This window comes from Dendrobates tinctorius, unplaced genomic scaffold (genome assembly GCF_039654945.1).
Source record: "Dendrobates tinctorius isolate UK_male_01 unplaced genomic scaffold, ASM3965494v1 ptg000011l, whole genome shotgun sequence".
In the NCBI taxonomy this organism is placed as follows: domain Eukaryota; kingdom Metazoa; phylum Chordata; class Amphibia; order Anura; family Dendrobatidae; genus Dendrobates; species Dendrobates tinctorius.
In genome coordinates, this window is record NW_027361679.1 from 115009687 (window position 1) to 115024670 (window position 14984).

The 14984-nt window shown below is 46.8% G+C and overlaps 1 protein-coding gene across 3 annotated transcripts in view; it reads left to right on the forward strand.

The window, feature by feature from the left end:
* CIB3 (calcium and integrin binding family member 3) overlaps positions 1-14984 on the forward strand; it is a 78509-nt gene that overhangs the window by 46923 nt on the left and 16602 nt on the right. For all 3 annotated transcript variants that reach the window (XM_073546424.1, XM_073546431.1, XM_073546415.1), the window contains 2 exons: positions 6687-6798; positions 12835-12982. In XM_073546424.1, coding sequence (XP_073402525.1) covers positions 6784-6798; positions 12835-12982 — 163 coding nt within the window. In that variant the 5' untranslated portion in view covers positions 6687-6783. The remainder of the gene's footprint in view (positions 1-6686; positions 6799-12834; positions 12983-14984) is intronic.

A 14984-nucleotide genomic window follows, 5' to 3' on the forward strand; every position in this document is an offset into this window, starting at 1 on the left:
AATACATATCCAAAAATTCACCAAATATTTAAGAAGAAACAAGTGAACTGTTTTAAATTGGTCAGATTATTATTTATTTATTTATTTTACTCATTTATATAGCGCCATTAATTCCAGAGCGCTTTATAGACATTATTAGCACTCTTCCCGATGGGGCTCACAACCTAAATTCCCTAGCAGTATGTCTTTGGAATGTGGGAGGAAACCAGAGTACCCAGAGGAAAACCACGCAAACACAGGGAGAACATACAAACTCCTTGCAGATGTTGTCCTTGGTGGTAGTTGAACCCAGGACCCTAGTGCTGCAAGGCTGAGGGGTCCTGGGTTCAAGGCTGAGCCACTGTGCCACCCATTATTATTATAGTATATTTCTTTTTTATTGAATGTAATTGAATATGTCGTGAAAAACAATATATATAAAGCTGAGTGTATGTATGTGTGTGTATGTATTGTATCAAGCCACGCCCACTCCACAGAGCCCCACCCACTCCGCATAGCGACAGGGAAAGAGCACCTGGTCCAGGGACACCCGATAACAGTTGTGACACACAGCTTGGCCTCACATGCATTGAACACACAGCTCTGCTGCAGGGACCCTCTGATCCCATGTATATGAGGTTACTATACTTCTCCCAGTGATGTGATGTGATATAAGACCCTGCTCTGTGACATGAGATGACACTTCAACTCCAGCACCAGTACAGCCCTGCATCTGACTCCTCCTCCCAAGCACGTGACTGGTGACATGGTCGTAACATCATCACAAGTCCTTTAGCTGCCCAGGACCTTACAACTACCGAGAGTTCAGGCAGGGAAGAGAGGAAAAAAGCAGCAGCAGGCGGCGCTGGGCAGTGCCATCCTCTCTGGCAGCAGTGATGACCCCTCTCCGGAGTTTCACTCTCAGTATCTGCACTGCTCGCCACCGCCAATGTGCTGATTGGGGCATAAAGCTCAGAAACTCTCCGGACCCAGGATTGGATCTGTGCACTAGCTGCTGGCCTGGCAGGAAGGAGAAAGAAGAAACCCACCACACACATGTGGAGCCCCCCGCTGTCAGTCTGCGCTGAAGAAGAGCAGTGACATGAACACCAATATCATGTACGTCAGCAGGAAGAGGCGCAAACCCGTGCAGAAGGCGAAAGTCACACCCACGCCCCGCTACGGGTCCCCGCAGGCCTAATAGGGGTTAACGGGAACGACCTGAGAGTGGCGGAGGGCCACTGCTGGCATGGAGAGCATGGGGCAGTGCTGGCATGAAGGGGATAGGGAAGCACTGTCTCAAAGGTGACACTTCCTGCCACTGTGTGTATATAAAAGCTGTGCTGCAGAAAAATGCTGTGTATAAAGGAGGAGCGTGAGGTGCAGGAGGAGGCTGAGTAAAAAGAAGGAGCATGAGGTGCAGAAGGAATAAGGCCCCTTAACTGCCCCCGTTATTTGTTATAACTAACCACAGTTAGTTACTATGCCCAGGCAACGCCGGGCTCTTCAGCTAGTACTGTAATAAAATGCAGTTTGCCCATATTTACCTATTTCTAAAGATATTTGACTAGATTTTCTAATGGTGTATATTAATTTAAAAATGCACGAAATTCATTAAGCGGCATATTAAGAGGTGAAGATTGAATGCACTTAGACTCATTTGTTTTCTTTCTGTTTAGTGCTACTCATAAAACACTTATTTTATTATTAGGAATGTAGATTCATACTCACAAAAATTAGTTCACCAGCCTCATCAAGTCTAAGAGATTGTTTTAATAATGCACTGTACACCTAAATAAAATGGGAATGGTTGGTGATATCAACTTCCTGTTTGTAGCACATTAGTATATGGGAGTGGGGAAACTTTTCAAGATGGGTGGTGACCATGGCGGCCATTTTGAAGTCGGCCATTTTGGATCCAACTTTATTTTTTTTTAAAGGGAAGAGGGTCATGTTACACATCAAACTTATTGAGAATTTCACAAGAAAAACAATGGTGTGCTTGGTTTTAATGTAACTTTATTATTTCATGAGTTATTTACAAGTTTTTGACCACTTATAAAATGTGTTCAAAGTGCTGCCCATTGTGTTGGATTGTCAATGCAACCCTCTTCTCCCACTCTTGACGCACTGATAGCAACATCGCAGAAGAAATGCTAATCTAAGGGGGTCAGATTCCTTGTAGGAATGTGTAGGGAAGGTGACCTGACGGACAGACGGACTTGTCAGAATAGAGAAAGGAAGGTTTGCACAGTTTAGACAGGTGTCAGTTTTACAGTGGGGAAACAGCTAGGAAAGTGTAGTGGATGTGCAGTAACTTGGGTTGACCATTAGAGGGCAGGGAGGAGTGTGAGCATAGGACTTGACATCAGCTTAGGGCTTAAGAAACCATTGGTCATGGGGGCAGAGTTAGAGGGAACCAGGAAAGATATAAATTTGACCGGAGGGTTCCAGAAAGTTCCAGTCCCCAGGGGGAGCTCAAGTGATGAGGAGACTGTGACAGTTGTGGCACTGTGAGGAAAATCCAACCAGGGGGACTGAGGAGAGAGAAAGTCAGGGGGGTGGTCCTGACACGAAGTACCGCAGTATAGCCGAGGCTCCGGGTGTAGGACACCGTGTTTGGAATGACGTGAGACCAGTAACATTACTGTTGGTGTACAGGCCTACGGCAGCCACAGTGACGGAGTTGTCAGAAGCGTCACAGAGTGAAGAAGGGGACGGTATGTATATATACGTCCCTGGAGAAAGCACGGTGTCCCCTTGTGTACTGTAACCGGAGTGCTGTGAAGGAAGTGCGGTGTACTGTGAGGCCGTCTGACGGACGGCGAGAGAGAATAAACTTGGACCTGTTGCACCCGAAACTTGCCTCCTGCTTGTGTCTGTACGTCACTGTGCGGTATACAGAGGGACCACACCCCAGCCTGGCCCACGACTCTACACTTGGCATAGTCGGCAGGATCGCCGCCGCTAATACGCTATCTTCTGCAGCAGGCCTGCCTCTGAGGAATGGGAACAGACTTGGACTGCACTGTGTGGATTATAAACACCTGTGGATTACAAATTACCAACCTGTGGATTACAAATTGGGAGCGCTGTGACATATCTGCGTTGCCAGCAGAGGATCCGGGGCAGTACCAGGTCCGGTGCAGGATGGCGGTGCTGCTTCAGCGCAGAGGAGAGATCCGGGTGTTTGCCGTTGTTTCCAGTGAACTGGGGCCCCCTCCTACATACCCCTGGGGACTGAGATATGTACCAGGAGGCCGATACTCCCACATACTGGACCCTGACAAGTGGGTGGAAAGGCCTGCTGTCGCCCCACCCAACAGGGGGAGTGGCATAGAGGAAAAGTTTGGCTACGGCTGACTGGTGCCATTCAAGTGCTGCCCATCAGACGATATGCAGCTGTGGATGTCGGGGCATTGGGCGCCTGGAGTGGCGGTGGCGCTGGGAGGTCGAGTCACGCCAGAAAACATCTTTCTCAGAGTCACGGGCAGAAAATTGGAGTCGCAGAGCCTGCCGCCAGAAGACCCTGTTGCGGTATCTCTGCTGATAGTGACCTCATCTCTGAAAGCAGCTGCTGCTCCGGCTCAGTCTGAAGTTCCAGGTGCGGCCTACCCCGCGGCCGCAGCTATGCCGATGTTGGAGCCGTCTGAGGCTTATTTGTCAAGCCCTGTGGCACAGTCTCCGGAGAACATGGCTGTCCCTGGTTGTCACCCGGCCCCAGCGGCTGCTGGGCCGCCGACATCATCAGCTGCCTCTGCCTTCCGTTCACCGCCGGCTAAGTCCCGCCCCCGGACTCCGGGGCCTATGTCGGACCCTCCATTTGGGTCGCGGAGGTTATAAAGAAAAAGAAAGCCATGGAGAAGGAAGTGTGGAACTTGCTTCATACAAAGGGGGAGGCTGGCATGACAACCACATGATCCCTGGGACGGCTCGTGTATACGAACATACCAAGAGGATACGGGTTCATACGAGATCTTACGACTGGGCAGAAGGTTTATATTAACATTGCTTCTATCCGTCATGGCCGGGCCTTGCAGGAGAGGGACTTAGTATCCTGTTATAAGGAGTATTGCCCCCGCGGCTACTATGCAGTAGCAGTGCTGGCGGAGCCTGAAGAACACGAGCCCCCGTAGGAAGAAATGTAGGACACTCTCTGTATCTCAGGAGCTCCACGGCTGTGGGGATTCCTTGCTACCAGTCACCGGAAAGTGAATTGGACTGTCGGGAGTTTGTTGCACCGTAGTACAGGTTATGAAGGACCGTTCGCGAAAGAAAATTGTTTATTTGTTGAGTTTCTTTTATTATATTCCTCTTATAGGATGGTTTACGTTTATTTACTAACCTGACAAAGTGGGGGTACGGAGAAGAGAGGGAGTGTCCTTGTCAAAGGAAGGGGGAGAAAAAAAAATCTGTTATGTTTTATTGTTTTGTGTGTGATGGTTTTAAGCAATCGTAAAAGAAAAAAAAATGTAAGAAAATGGGTACTTGTGATATTATAGAGTTCAGATGTATGATATGCACAAGAAAAACAGGTGCGGGTAAGAGAGGGTCTGAGCGACCAAAGGGAAGTGTGAGATCCAAAGGGGTCTATGTGTTGAGAAGGTCTGGGAGACCGAGACGCCGACCATGACGTGTAACCAAAAGAAAGGCAAAGAGATGGAAGATATGAGAAAGACAGTCGTCCTAGGTCAGGTCCCTGACACCTCGGACACCCCTGAAGGAAGAAGGCGGACGCCGACAATGATCTGGTAGGTGTAAGGCCTCGATCATGGCGTACCGGATAGTGGAAGGTGACAGAAGGGGAGGGTAGGGGAAGGCACACGCCGGAAAGAGAATCCAGGTTTTCCCAGCCCAATTTGAAAGACGTTGCCATGTGGCGTGTGCGCTGGCGAGTAGCAGTAGGCTGCTCGGAGCATGGTGCTCCCGGTTTGGTTCGGCCCCCGCGGGTAGTGGATTTGGCCCAACAGCTGGTCCGACAACAGAAAGTAGGGTAAGCTTCAGAACGACGAAGGCAGGGATTACGATTGTCAAGGATGACAATAGACAAAGGAAGGGGGAGTGTAGGGAAGGTGACCTGACGGACGGACGGACTTGTCAGAATAGAGAAAGGAAGGTTTGCACAGTTTAGACAGGTGTCAGTTATTACAGTGAGGAAACAGCTAGGAAAGTGTAGTGTACGTGCAGTACCTTGGGTTGACCATTAGAGGGCAGGGAGGAGTGTGAGCATAGGTCTTGACATCAGCTTAGGGCTTAAGAAACCGTTGGTCATTGGGGGCGGAGTTAGAGGGAACCAGGAAAGATATAAATTTGACCGGAGGGTTCCAGAAAGTTCCAGCCCCCAGGGGGAGCTCAAGTGACGAGGAGACTGTGACAGTTGTGGCACTGTGAGGAAAACCCAACCAGGGGGACTGGGGAGAGAGAAAGTCAGGGGGGTGGTCCTGACACGAAGTACCGCAGTATAGGCGAGACTCCGGGTGTAGGACACCGTGTTTGGAACGACGTGAGACCAGTAACATTACTGTTGGTGTACAGGCCTACGGCAGCCACAGTGACGGAGCTGTCAGAAGCGTCACAGAGTGAAGAAGGGGACGGTATGTATATATATGTCCCTGGAGAAAGCACGGTGTCCCCTTGTGTACTGTAACCGGAGTGCTGTGAAGGAAGTGCGGTGTACTGTGAGGCCGTCTGACGGACGGCGAGAGAGAATAAACTTGGACCTGTTGCACTCGAAACTTGCCTCCAGCTTGTGTCTGTACGTCACTGTGCGGTATACAGAGGGACCACCCCCCAGCCTGGCCCACGACTCTACAAATGCTCGGACCTGACACCCATAATGTGGTGGTGCACCATCTTGCTGGAAAAACTCAGGGAACGTGCCATCTTCAGTGCATAAAGAGGGCAACACATCATCACATAGTAATTTCAGATATCCGGTGGCATTGAGGTTCCCATTGATGAAGAATGGCCTCACTATCATTGTACCCCATATACCACACCATACCATCAATTATGAGTGTCAGTTCCGAGCATTCCTACATGAACAGTTTCCTGGAAAGTGGATTAGTCATTGTGGGCCAGTTGAATGGCCACCAAGGTCTCCTGACCTGACCCCCTTAGACTTTTACCTTTGGGGTCATCTGAAGGCAATTGTGTATGCTGTGAAGATATGAGATGTGCAGCATCTGAAACAACGGGTACTGGAAGCCTGTGCTAGCATTTCTTCTGTGGTGTTGCTATCAGTGTGTCTAGAGTGGGAGAAGAGGATTGCATTGTCAATCCAACACAATGGGTAGCACTTTGAACACATTTTATAAGTGGTCATAAACTTGTAAATAAGTAATGAAAGAATAAAGTTACATTAAAACCAAGCACACCATTGTTTTTCTTGTGAAGTTCTCAATAAGTTTGATGTGTCACATGACACTCTTCCCATTGGAAAAAATAAAGTTGGATCCAAAATGGCTGACCTCAAAATTGCCACCATTGTCACCACCCATCTTGAAAAGTTTTCCCCCCCCATATACTAATCTGTCACAAACAGGAAGTTGTTATCACCAACCATTCCCATTTTATTTAGGTGTATCCATATAAATGGCCCACCCTGTATATACAATTTTTATTGTGGAATCCGATGATAGATCTACTGTAAATGTAAGGTTTATTGTCTTGTATTAGATTTGATGGATTACATTTTTATCGTACAGGCTTTTCCACAGATATAGGGATCTGGCACCACAACTTGTTCCAGATGACTACACAAATAAACCAGATGTGAGGATTCCTTATGAACTCATAGGCAGCATGCCAGAACTCAAGGTAAACCATAAAAGAAGGAATATCTGCAAAGGTTGCCAGGTGTCACTCTAATCCAATTCTTCATTCATAATTCATCATGTGCTAATTGGCAGGACTTGAAAGATAATTGATGCCGAGCATAATACACAGCAAAGACCACGGTTGTTCTTCTCAGTTACGCATTTAGAGCTAAACTGCACTCTGCTTCACCTCCCAGAGAGAAACCAAACAATATTGTAATAGTCTAAAATTTCATGCCAACGAAAGTCATAACTGATCTTTCACAGAACGAAACAGAACAGAAAGAAAATCTGAAAAAAAAAGAGATATGAAGGTATAGGATACCGGAGATGATCGAATATTTTGAAATTTAAATTTGCCAGCCTTGCTAAATTTTTCCCCAAAATATGATTCACAGCTAATCAATTTGCAGCAAAATTTTACAGTTTGCTAAGCCTTCAATCGCCCAGAAAAATGTATAAGGCCGGGGTCATACATGCGAGGAATACGGCCGAGTCTCGCATGTTAATACCCGGCACTCGAACCGGAGCATGCGGCCGCATAGCAATACATGGAGCCGCCCGCTCCTGAGTGCCTGCGGCAGTGCCGGGTATTAACATGCGAGACTCTGCCATATTCGTCACATGCGTGATCCCAGCCTAACACTCTGAGGTCTCCTAGGATTGTATTGAACTGCTTTCACGTTATTTAATACAAACACAGCTTTAGAACAACCTCCTTATCAACACACTGCAGTAACAGACTTTTAGGATATGGGCCCACGTAGCGTTTTAAAATGCACACTAAAAACCGGACTCCTTCCCAGAAATCGTGCGTTTTTTCCCACGCGATTTCACCGCGATTTTACCGCGATTCTGTTCGCGTTTTTGCCGCGATTTTCTCAAGCACTTTTCAAGCGATTTGAAGCATCGTTTGGAAAGTGATTGACAGGTTGGTCACACTCATCAAACATAGTGTTTGACAAGTGTGACCAGCTTTTTACTATTGAGGCCGCCTATGCGGCCTCAATAGTAAAAGATAAAATGTTAAAAATGATAAAAAAATCGGGGTATATTTACCTTCCGACGTCCCGCGCTGCCATCCCGGGCCACAGCGTTCCCAGTAATGCCTTGCGAGACCTGTGATGACGTTGGTCTCGCGTTACTATTGCGATCTCGCGAGACTACGTCATCACAGGACCTTGCCGCAAGGCATTACTGGGAACGCTAGGCCGGGAATGCAGCGCGGGACGTCGGAAGGTAAATATACCCCGATTTTTTATTTTTTATTCTTTTTTTTACAGGGGTATGGTACCCAGGGCCTGGAGGACAGTCTCCTCTCCTCCACACCGTGGGTACCAACCGCACATGAGACGCTTAACTTACCGCATGGTGGGCATAGCCACATGCAGGAAGTAAGCGATTCTCATGCATTCCTATGGGTGCGGAATCACGGCAATTCTTTGCGATTCAGCACAAAAGAATGAGCATGCTGCAATTTTTTCCGTGATGCATTTCCGCCACGGAAAAAAAGCACAGCATTAGCACAGCATGTGCGGAATGCCATAGGAATGCATGGGGGCGTTTTGTACATGATTTTTAAATGTTTTCGCTGTGTTTTCGCGCCGAAAATCGTGGCAAAAACGCTTAAAAATCGCATCGTGTGCACACAGCCTAAGGGTATGTTTCCATGGTAAGGAAACACTGCAGATTGGATGCTGCATACAGCCTCAGCATACAATTCGCAGCGGCCAGATGTTACAGCATAGTGGAGGGGAGTTTATGAAATCCGATCTCCACTATGCGTTCAAAGACGCAGGTGGCACACCCATGTATACGCACATTCGGCGCGTCTTTATAAACCGCAGCATGTCTATTTATCTTGCGGCATCCTATCCTGTGCTGAGGCATGCTGAGCTGTCAGTGCTTTGATTGACAGCTTGGTTGACCAACTGACTGGAAGGTGCAGAGACTTCCACTGGTGTTCCATATTCTTGGTAATTGCCCTGTTATTTGGCTGAGCTGTCTGGCCCAGATCATTGCCAGTCAAAAGCTTGTTCTAAGCTTGTGCTCTCTGGTGTGTTCGCCTGTACCCTGTGCTGTAAGTTCTGATCTTCTTCTGCTGCTGACCTTTGGACCGTGTTCAGACTACCCGTTTGTCATTGCCACTTTGCATCTGATATTCTGATACTGACCTTTGGACCGTGTTCAGACTATCCATTTGTCATTACCCCTTTGCATCTGATATTCTGCTGCTGACCTTTGGTCATGTTCAGATTACCAATTTGTTATTTGCCCCTTTGCATCTGATATTCCGTTGCTGACCTTTGGACCATGTTCAGACTCACCGTTTGTTATTGCCCCTTTGCTTATCCGCTGTTTCTCTGGCATTCTGACCCTTGCATGTGACCTGACTTGCGACTTCGTATTTTCCCTGGCTTACTACGAGATCTTTTAGTATTGACCCCGGAACGTCTGACTGCGCTTATTCACGGCCTAGCCGTGGGTTGTGACTAGCGTCACACATGCACTCTGAGCTGTGAAGTCTTATATAGACAGTGTGTGCCTTCACAAATCAAGTCCTATCAGTTTAATTAAACACAGCTAAACTCCAATAAAGGAGTAGAACCATCTCAAGTAGGATCACAAGGAAATGGACAGCATGTCACTTAAATATGAGTGTCTGAGCAAAGGGTCTGAATACTTATGACCATGTGATGTTTCAGTTTTTCTTTTTTAATAAATTTACAAAAATGTCTATATTTCTGTTTTTTTAGTCAAGATGGGGTGCAGAGTGTACATTAATGAGAAAAAAAAGAACTTTGAAATTACCAAATGGCTGATATGAAACAGAGTGAAAAATTTAAAGGGAACTGAATACTTTATGTATTTATATTGCATAGAGAGATAGATAGAAGAAAAGCCTGTAATTCATCTGCTGTGTTCTGTAAAATCTCTGCAGGAGCCGACAAGATAGAAGAGATGGATTACAGAAGTAAATACAAATAGAATAGGTAGATATATAGATGTCAGTGATAAATACAATTAGTACAGTGTGTGTGCAAATAACTGTACATGAATTTAATTAATAAAAGATAATTTTTCCGGAAAATATGGTGTGGGCTCCCGCGCAATTTTCGTAACCAGCAGAGGGAAAGCCGATGACTGGGGGCAGAAGTTTTTAGCCTGGGAAGGGGGTAATACCCATGAAGCTTCCCAGGCTATTAATTTCAGCTCACAACTTAGCCTTTACTGGCTATTAAAATGGGGGAGCCCAACAAAAAATGAGATGAGGTCCCCCTATAATTAATAACCAGCAAAGGCTTTGCAGACAGTTGTGGGATGATATTAATACCCTAGGAAGGGGCCATGGATACTGGCCCTCTCTGGCTGAAAACATCAGCTCTCAGCAGCCCAGGAAAAGGCATATCTCTAAGATGCGCTAATTCTAGCACTTAGCCTCACTCTTCTCACTTGCCCTGTAGCGGTGGCAAGTGGGGTAATAGTTAGGGGGGTTGATGTCACCTTTGTATTGTCTGGTGACATCAAGCCCTGAGGTTAGTAATGGAGAGGCATCAATAAGACACCCCCATTACTACCGCCATAGTCACATTGTAAGAAAACAGACACCCAGAAAAAAAGTCCTTTAATTGAATGAAAGACACAGACTCCGTTAATAATCTTAATTAAACCGTACTTATGACCTCGCCTAAGTCCACCAAAGCCCTCGATCTCCTGTAATAAAAGTAAAATAAAAAAAGACAATATACCATACCTGTCGGTCGTTCTGTCCCATGCCATAATCTATGTCTGGGGGAGAATTAGCTTACCTGGACGGTGCCAAGATACGACCGTCCAGACTGATGTCACATCAACACACCAAGATAGACTATATGTAATACAATTTCTATATATTTTTCATTATACCAACACAAATAAATTCAGATCCCAGACCAGGCATGTTAAACAATAGGCCATAGATTAGACCAATAAATAATTCAAATCCCATACCAGACCATTGCATTATTTCAGAATACTCAATTCAAAATCCCCAAACTCATTTAATGCAGATCCCTGACCAAACCCATACATCAGAACACCAGATCAGATCCCTAAATACAGACTAGAAAAACTCAAAAAACTAGACCCCAGTCTAGAAATTTGCACTATTCCAGATGACAGGGTAGACATCTTAAATTATGCAGACCTGAGAACAGACCTCAACATTAGTTCAGACATCATGGCAGACATCTACTTTAATTTAGATCCCAGATAGACCACTAAATTAATTGAGAGTTTGATTTGTGCAGTCCTTAAAGAACCATTCTCATCAAAGATTGCATTCTTCTAATATACTGCAATCATCATATTATATAGCACTGTGTACTTTCAATTGCTCATTTTGCCTTTCTACCCAGTTCTTCTCTTTTCTCTGCTATATGTAGAAACAAGAAGTATCTTGTCCCTGTAGAAATCATTCCTTTCTTCAACTCCTGATCTAGCTTCTCAACCCCCTCCCCCCTGCCCATTGACTTTTGCAGTGACTCATGAGGAGTCATACAAGTAAAATTTACCTCCTGTTTCTACATAGAGCTTAGAAGGATTCACCTAGTCAGCTTTTAATCAAGTGATGTCATAGACCTAATGGAAAACAGAAAAATTATCTGAGTAGAAGAACAAAATTAGGAATTGTAAGTTCACCGTGCTATATAATATGATGACTGTGTGAGCAGGTTGCGGGATGCAGTGACAGACAGAAGGCAGAGCAAGGGTTAATAACTTTACTTAACAGGGAATACTCCACGCAAAGAGGCAAATGGTTAAACAGTTCAAGGATATGCCAAATTAAAGAACAGCAGAAAGGGTACTACAGTTTTTGTTGGGTCACTTATCCTGTCAGACGTTCCCCCAGATGGGATGAATCACAAAGCAGGGGATGATGTTCACAATGGTCGGCATAGTACTTGTCCGGTTGGGGTCCTGAAGATAATGCGGATTCGTCTTCTGGAAGCAGCGGTCGGTCTCCAATACCTTCCACTGCCCCTAGTCCATATATTGATGTAGTCAGGAGAGCGTGGGCCACCACACCATCTGCGCCCACCTTGGTCTGGCAGATGTACCCTGGGGAATCAGGACGTGAGTAATGGTCCCGCACCCAGTCTCTTTTGGGCGGCACGCACACGGTACTCACAGGCCCAGATCGTCTGGTGCCTCGCTTAGTGGTGACCGACGGACACACTGCATGTCTCTCCACACAGTCTCTGCCAATGGTGGAGGTGGCGGTGCTTGGGCACGAGCCTGTGCTACACGGATGCTCTGGGGCCGGAACACTCACTGCTCCCTGCTGCGCGCTGTCTGTTCCCGCCAAATCTGCCTGTATCCATGCATGCTGCTGCTGCTGTACCCCCTTATCTATGTCCCCTCCTTCTGCATGCAAGGATTGGTCCGGTTCTTTAAGCTTTCCCCCGGACAACAGAGGTGACAGCCCCGACACTTCCGGAACTGGCACAGAACAGATACCTGCGGTACGGTCCTTCTTGTTACAACTGTAATATATTAAGAGGATAAATATTTTAATGGGAGTGCTTCTTTATTAATACAAGCCAATCATTAATAACTTTCAACCCCAGGTCAGGCTCAAATGCTTATCTCCCTTGCTCCTGGTCTCCTCTTCAGATCCAGGAACTGCTACATGGCACTGGACACTAACAGAAAAGAGTGTTGTGCCAACGTCCTTAAATTATGTACATGAGCAAGGAATGGGGGTGGGTAAGTATTACCAGCCATTATCTTATTTATTATTCCAATAGACAGTGGCCGACTGAAAATTTGTGGTGTGTAGAACTATGGGTTTTCTGACAGCCATGGGATCCTCCAGAGCCTCAGACTTTGCCCAAATCCACCACACAGCACATATGATATTGTAATGGAACAAAATTAAAAGCTAAACTCTGTATATGACGATGTCATTTGGTACAAAATATCAATAATATATAGCAAAGTATTATTGAATTTGTTAAGACAACTACAGTAATTAAATGTATTAAATGTATTTCAGGATAATCCCTTCCGACAAAGAATAGCTGAAGTGTTCTCTGAGGACGGGGATGGAAACATGACTTTGGATGATTTTTTGGACATGTTTTCTGTGCTCAGTGAAATGGCTCCACGTGACCTTAAAGCTTACTATGCATTTAAAATATACGGTAAGTTTATTTATAGATATGGGGGAGACAATTATTTATACTGTGACACATCAATTTTGTGTCACCATTTATTTTCTTTTTTTATTTTTTGAGTATATTATCCTTTTTACTCTGTGATTTATCCGAGACAAAAAGAACACATTGGCTCCTATTTATTAGTAGTAGTGGCATAGAATTTTTTGTTCTATTCAAAGTGCACTGTAAATAGTCATAAAGCCATGCTTCTTTTTAGGCACACTTTAAGTGAAGATTGTAAAATCTAAGGCTGTTTTCTCACACATTGTTTCCTGTACATTTTAAAATAGATAGAGAAAAATATGAATAATTTCAGCTCACCGCTGTGACGGCCGTTTCAGACGCTTCAGCATGGAAGTAGCTCAGTCAGACTAAGCACAGCTGTATCCAAGCAAAAAAAAGGAGATATCCAGCCAGGTAGAAGGAACAGTAGTAGATGTTTTTGCAAAGAACTTCTCAATATTTAATGAATCCAATAATGTTACATGTATAGACAAAATATTAACCCCTCACCCCCCTAAAACTACGCGTTTCGACAGATGCCTTTTTCAAGTTGTTGCTGGATATCTACTTTTTTATTTTAAAATAGAGTGCCAAGAATTCTCCCTTGGCGTACACTGCAGGCGACTAAAAGCTCAAATTATATCAAGCCTATTTCAAAAGAGCGAATCTTTTGAAATTTGGATTTGCTAGCTTGACATGGTATGGAAAAAAATAACATTATATATTGATTGCAAGTACTATAAAGCCCACAATTGCCCTTAACCCCTTCACTCCCGGAGCGGTTTTTGATTTTTCGTTTTTGTTTTTCGCTCCCCTTCTTTCCAGAGCCATAACTTTTTTATTTTTCCGTCAATATGGCCGTGTGAGGGCTTATTTTTTGTGGGACGAGTTGTACTTTTAAACGACACCACTGGGCGGCGCACAAAGCACAGCAGTAAATCTGACAATCTGACAATCCTGTAATATACATCCCTGCCATGTCAAGAGATGGGGTTTCTTACCCCAAGGGGACGCGGAACTGTCCCCCGTGCCGCGCAACGGCACGCGGTCAGTCCCGGTAGTCCATTTGCTTCAGCAGTGCTCCCGGCTGTCTCTTGATGGCCGCTGTTCTTCGCCGGAAAAGGGAACTCCACAGCCGTGGAGCCCCTGGGATGTCTGGGCAGTTCCAGGGCCACGGGTGTCCTTTGTGGCCGGCACCCGAGAGTCTGCTTCCCCCTTCTCATGCAGCAGCACCCAGATCTCCCGCTCTTTAGCCTTCTTCTGTGAGATGACATCCGCAATCCAGACAAAAGGCCTGGTATAAGCCGCAGCCGGGGCCGAGTGCGGGGCAGAAGCAGCCGCGGGTCCCGGTGAGTAGGCCGCAACCAGGGCCAAGAGTGGAGCAGAGGCGGCCACGGGCGCCGGCGAGCAGAGAGGCAGCGGTTATCGGTGAAAGGGCCGCAGATCCTGGCAACCCGGCCACAGCTACGGTTGGGAGTGGGGCCGAGGTGGCGGCGGGCCCCGATTGTTAGGTTGCCGCCGGGGTATGGGACGTGGTGGGGGTGACTGCGGGCCTTGGTGGACAGGACCGGGCGGGACAGCTTGGAGTGGTTGTCGTGGGCGTTGGTTGACCCTGCGGGGGCCGCGGAGTCATCAGAAGCCGGGGTCGCTGGAGAGCGGGAAGCCGAGTGGGGAGGCTGAGGGCCGGTGTCAGAGTCCTTGGGCCTGTCCCGTGCACTAGGCGTGGGGGGCGGAAACTGCCTGTGGTGCTGCCGGCTGGGATGGGGGAATACTCGCCTTCCTCGGCGCTGCGGCTTCCGATAGGCCATCCCCCAACTCTTCCAGCAGCCGATGTTCTTCACCCCGCCATCCGGCAGGGCCAGCCTCTAGGCCCGATGATTCCGCAGGGAGGGTCGGCAGTTCCTCCAGCGGCTGCTCCAACACGGCCTGAGCTGCGGGCAAGCGCTCCTCTGTTTTCTCCTCCAGCTCCGCGGGACCGACTGTC